Source organism: Rhamphochromis longiceps, linkage group LG22 (genome assembly GCF_057381845.1).
Source record: "Rhamphochromis longiceps isolate RC_006_pf linkage group LG22, R_longiceps_female_GT1.1, whole genome shotgun sequence".
Classification (NCBI taxonomy): Eukaryota; Metazoa; Chordata; class Actinopteri; order Cichliformes; family Cichlidae; genus Rhamphochromis; species Rhamphochromis longiceps.
The window spans coordinates 5193477-5199476 of record NC_140577.1 but is presented as its reverse complement, the minus strand read 5'-3'; the positions used below and the strand labels follow the sequence as shown (position 1 = coordinate 5199476).

The 6000-nt window shown below is 37.2% G+C and overlaps 1 protein-coding gene across 1 annotated transcript; it reads left to right on the top strand.

Moving 5' to 3' along the window:
• Positions 1-681: 681 nt before the first annotated feature.
• LOC146643196 (major histocompatibility complex class I-related protein 1-like) lies at positions 682-2436 on the top strand. The gene is made up of 4 exons (XM_085396663.1): positions 682-934; positions 1079-1357; positions 1463-1786; positions 2012-2436. Exons 1-4 carry the CDS (start codon positions 694-696, stop codon positions 2035-2037), a joined length of 870 nt encoding a protein of 289 aa, XP_085252789.1. The 5' UTR covers positions 682-693; the 3' UTR covers positions 2038-2436.
• The last annotated feature ends 3564 nt before the right edge of the window (positions 2437-6000 follow it).

Genomic DNA, 6000 nt, shown 5'->3' with positions numbered 1-6000 from the left:
CACATCTTTAAAGTTTCAGTTTATGTTTTGCATGATTTACTTTATTTTAAACTTTGCACAAGACAAGCAGCAACAAATGAATCAAAGTAAAAATGTAAAAAAAAAGTTTTGAACATAACAAAGAAGTCTATTTCATTTCATTACTGAACCAGTTAAACTGAAAGAGTATTCGTTGGAGCAAAGTCCATGTTATTCTGCAGGGTGTCAGTTGACGTTGAGCCATTCAAAAAACTCCAGTAAACCAGGAAACATTATTAGACTGACCAAACCTGTAAAACCATCTCACACTTCTCTCAGTTGTTCAGTGTGAATCCAGCTGTCTAAACATGATGAAGGAGCTAACGATACTCCTTTTCCTATGTCATGCTGCATCTTCAGGTAAGATCATGATCAACAATCAAGATATATTTTAATTTCTAATTTTCTCAATGAGACTATTGTTATCAACTAAATTTGAAATTAAAATTAGCCTAAAGAGAAAAACATGGAGCAAAAGTGTGTGATAAAGTTGTGTCAGCAGCTAGGTCTACCTAATCAACTGAGTAAACAACAACTAAATACAGACTAGTTAAATACCACTCTGCAAGTAGAAACAGAGCCAAACTCATTCTCACTTGCTGACATGACAACTAGTGAAAAAAAATAACAAATCCTGTTTCTCTTACAGCAAAACACTCCTGGAAGTTTTATGTCATGATATCTTCTGAATTCCCGAATACCCCTGATTATTTAGCAGTGGTAACTATTGATGATGTTATGATGGGTTCCTACAACATAAACATGAAAACATTAGAACCCCAACAAGACTGGGTAAGAGAGTTCATAAAAGATGATCCTCGGCAATGGGAAACATACACTAAGAACTGTGTGAATTATCAGCAAATCTTGATTGATGAAACTAGAATTTTCAAACAGCACTCAAATGAAATTGAGGGTACGTTATTTTTATTATTTACTTGACAATATCTGGTACATTTATTGAAGAGGTTGAGAAAAACTTTGAAATATATAATAGCACTTATAATAGGAGGGAACCTGAATCTCATTCTGGTTTAGTTCAACCTTGTTTCTCCTTCAGGTGCCCACCTTATCCAGCAGATTTTAGGCTGTGAATGGGACGATGAGACTGAAAAGATTAATGGTTTTAATCTATTTGGATATAATGGAGAAGACTTCATTGCATTTGATCTTGAGACTGGGACATGGATCACTTCAAATGTGGAGGCTGAAATCACAAAAAAAAAGTGGAATGGAAACATGGCCAAAAATATTTTACTGAAGTACTTTTTAAAAAATATGTGCCCTGATGGGATGAAGATACCTTTGAACTATGCAATACATTTTCTGCATAGAAAAGGTAAACTAACATTCTTTTTTCATTTTCCACAGGAAAATATATCTGAAAATATATATTTTAATTATAATTAAATAATTTCATTATTTAAAATACATCTTTGTCCAGTTCCTCCCTCAGTGTCTCTCCTCCAGAAGACTCCCTCCTCTCCAGTCAGCTGCCACGCTACAGGTTTCTATCCTGACAGAGCCATGATGTTCTGGAGGAAAGATGGAGAGGAGATACATGAGTATGTGGACCACAAAGAGATCCTATCCAATCATGATGGGACTTTCCAGATGAGAGTTGACCTGAACATTTCATCAGTCACACCTGAAGACTGGTGTAGATACGACTGTGTGTTTCAGCTCTCTGATAGTGACACCATCACCAGACTGAATAAATCAATGATCAGAACCAACTGGAGGAAAACTGAATTAAGAAATGATGAAGGTGAGAAATCTGTTAGTCAGTTAAAACATACAGGTGACTGCCTTCAAGGTGGATGTCCAATCACCAGCTGCTTAAAATGAATTCAGAGCAAAGTGTAAAAACCCTTAAAAAAAGGAAAACTATTTACTTCTAATATAATGTGTTTTCATTTACTGGACCAGTTATTTTTATAGGCAGAATCCAGTTCAAGATCAGTGGACTAACAGTATGTTCTGGATCTTACAGCTCCTGACACCAGGTCGGAACTCTGAATCCAGAGAACACAGACAATCACAGCACTCTCCGGGGTTCATCAGATGTAATATATTTATGTGTCTGCATTATTAATTTTTATTATTCATTTCTTGCCCTCCTACACAACATCTCTTTGTCTTTGTTTACCTCCCCTCACCCTAACCTGGTCACAGCAGAAAGTTCTATTGGAGGTGTTTTCCTGTTTAAAGGCAGTTTTTCCTTCCCACTGTTGCCAAAGACAACATAGGGGGTCATCTGATTGTTGGGGTTTTTCTGTATTATTGTAGGGTCTTTACCATGCAATATAAAGCACCTTGGGGAAAATGTTGGTGCCACACAAATAAAAATGAACTGAATTGAATGCAAGTGTTGTTTAACACTAGGGGGACACGGGGACTGTGTAAACAGTTAGGAAAATGATTAGATTTTTTTTATTTTGATTTAGATTTTTAAGTCACACATCAATGTTTAATTGTTGATTTGGTAATTAATGTTAACATAATAAAAGCAGCTACTGAGTGTGTTAACAACAGCTGGATACTGACAGAGAGCCAACTGTAAACTGCAGGTAAAAGAAAAAAATCTGTCCATAAAAACGATAATGTATTCTAAGTATGTATCCAGTTATGTATTTGATTATGTATTACAATAGGCAGACCATATTAAAAATAGTTTCCTTTAAAAGGTAGGATGGATTTTAACCCTTTAAAATCTACATTAAATGCCCACAGTATCTCAGTAAGGTGTTGGTTTATTATGTGCTGCAAGAAAAGCTTCAGTGCACCTTGGCATTGATTTTCCAACTCTACTAAATATCTTTCTCGCAAAAGATTTGTAAATACACCTTAAAAACTCAGTAATTACAGAAGCTCTTGTTGTTTCAACACTGTTTAACATTAAGTACTTTCAGGAATCAGTAAGTATTTTATATGTATTGATATGTAAAGCAAACCTATTCTATAAATTCACAGTAAGTGTCTTGTCTAGTCTAGACTCCACTCTGGATGTCTTTGTGTTACTGGACTTAATGGTCTGTGCATGACTCACAACTATCAAGGTGAAACACTGAATTAAGGGGTATTTCTTATTTTCACTGTCCTACTTGTGCTAGTGGAAAAATGTATTATTATGATCACTATTATCACCATCATCATTATTATTATTATAATTAATGATAATAATAATAACTTTATTTGTATAGCATTTTTCAAAGCACAGAGTTACAAAGTGTTTCACAGTTTGAACACATTAAAACTATACATGTGCAAACATAGACCTAGAGACATAAACAGACACATAATCAGGCATTCATTCCAACATATACACGTGTAATGTAAACAGTCTGTAAACAGTTGTAAACTATAGCCCAAAAGAAAGGAAAAAAGACTGAGGGAACACTAACCTATAAGCAGTCAGCCATTGTTTAAAACAAACATAGACCTGATAGGCAGAGGGAGGCTCCGACACACCTTTGGTTTGAAAATTAGAGTGAATGATAGTTATGCACTCTAGTTAGAGGACCTGAAAGGCAAAGCTTCAATGATAAGGTCGCCAAAGCTTTGATATTTAAGCTTGGTCTGTCCATGTGGAGCCTTATATGTTAAAAACGTGATTTTTAAGTGGATTCTGAACTTCGCCTGATTCTGAATTCACACATGCTGCTTAAACAATATTAAGACTCGCTTGTTTTATTGTCTTTAAAATGAAGAGTGCAATACAGTTGGATGTGCCAAAGCATCAGCCTGTTTCATCATTGAGCTTACACAGTAAAATTTAAAAAAGAAGTAGGGCTTTTTAATTATAATTGTGCTTTATGTATTTTAGGCTGAATCCAAAGCTCTTTTTCAACTTTGTTTATAACAAAGATATAAATCACTTAAAAGGAGATAAATACAATTAAGAAAAAAAAACATACACACAAACTAAACATCTTTCTTTTTTTTTGTTGATTTTTTTTTTAATGTATTTCAGTTTTTTCATTTGGGCTGCTTGTCAGTAATAGTGATCTCAACCAAACATAAAAACTTGCTTGACCTGCTTGAGTGTTTTATTCCTTTTTTAAACTTCCTCATGGGTTGCAAGACACAGTCTGCTCACGTGACTCCCCTTGACTTTAGATATTTAGACTTCTTTTTTTCATTAAATCATAAGATTCTTAATTCATCAAGTCTCTCTGTGCCTGGGTCCTCATCACAAAACATGACATCACTGTTTTGTGCATTTTAACACAATTTAATCCCCACATTTGTGAAAGAAAAGCAAAACACTTTTTGAAAAGTCTGTAACAAAACCATCAAATTTGATAAAGGTTATTTAAATGCTGCAAAAGAAGAATGGATTGGAATAGAAAAAATACATATCCTAACCTTAATTACTGGGGGAGAATAATGAATAATGCTCAGAGTGAGTAAAAAGTAAACTGAGTGCATTTTTTGGACAGAGATTCACTTTTAATGTGTATGCATAATATAATACAGATACATAAAAAAACACTCCCAAAACAGAATAAATTATTACAAAATATTAATAAAAACTATAAAAATGGAGGCAACTTTGCCTGTGGTAGAATGTATACAATGTATGGAAAAATCTTTATTGCAGATACTAATTTTACTAATTTAATAATAATAATTTTGTGTTGTAAGATTTATGAGTTTCATGCTTTCATAGTGGTACTTAGGAGAACTTGACATGTGTGAAGGTGAAGAACATCGTTTTCGATAGGGTGCATCGCCTCGGCCCCATTCGGGCTACGGCCTGGAGACCACGTCCTATCGTGGCCAAATTCGGCCACTTCAAACAAAAGCAACATGTGAAAAGCCGCGGCAGGGAATTAAAAGGAACGGACTTCAGCGTGAACGACCAGTTCCCCAAAGAGATCTTGGAACGACGCAGGGTCCTCTTCCCAATCCGACTCGGCTTCATCCAGAAGGGCTCCCGCGCTGTCATCGCTGTGGACCGGCTGCACGTGGACGGACAGCTCCACCGCGACCCCAACATCACTCCGTGGCTGTATTAACCTCACACCAGATAAGAATCAGAGCAGCACGGTGGCACAGTGGTTAGCACTGTTGCCGCACAGCAAGAAGGTCCTGAGTTCAATTCCACCATCAGGCCAGGGTCTTTCTGTGTGGAGTTTGCATGTTCTCCCCGTGTTTGCGTGGGTTCCCTCCGGGTACTCCGGCTTCCTCCCACCGTCCAAAGACATGCAGCTTGTGGGGATAGGTTAATCGGAAAATCCAAATTGTCACTAGGTGTGAATGTGAGTGTGAATGGTTGTCTGTCCCTGTGTGTTGGCCCTGCGACAGACTGGCGACCTGTCCAGGGTGTACCCCGCCTCTCGCCCTATGACGGCTGGGATAGGCTCCAGCGCCCCCCGCGACCCTGAAAAAGGATAAGCGGAAGCGAATGGATGGATGGACAGATAAGAATCAGCTACACCCTTTCCCTATCCACTCACACTAACTTGCATTAACATCTGTTTAACTTACCGGTATCAAATCGCATCTTAAAGTGTGATTTCATAGCAGAATTAACACCGTCACTCTCCGTCAGTGATTTAATTGGAATGTTTACGTTTTGTTTTTTTTCTTCTCGTTTTTTTTCTCTCTTTTCCCCCTCTTGTTTTTATGCTGCTCACCCTTGTCCTTGGTTTCTTTCTTTATTTCTTTCACTGCCTCGATCACCTGCTTCGACACTCATCCACAAACAACATCAGCTCAACGGCAGCACATTTACAGCAGTCAGACAGCGCACACAGTCGTATAGGATACACACAATTAAGCCAAGCCTACTCTATACTTGATAAAAAGCTATGTATTGCAAGTGTATATGGTCCAAATGTTGATGATCCCTCATTCTTTCACGGTTTTTTCAGTGCACTCTCTGAACACTTAGATGGCACACTTGTTCTTGGAGGCGACCTCAACCTTGGACTAAATGAAGAAATGGATAGGCTCAACAGGAACTCAGCGTAATTG

Coding starts and splice junctions, on each gene's coding strand:
- LOC146643196 (XM_085396663.1), top strand. CDS start 694: ATGATATCTTCTGAATTCCCGAATACCCCTGATTATTTAGCAGTGGTA. Junction 1,358..1,462: donor ACATTTTCTGCATAGAAAAG/GTAAACTAACAT, acceptor ATCTTTGTCCAG/TTCCTCCCTCAGTGTCTCTC. Junction 1,787..2,011: donor TGAATTAAGAAATGATGAAG/GTGAGAAATCTG, acceptor TGGATCTTACAG/CTCCTGACACCAGGTCGGAA.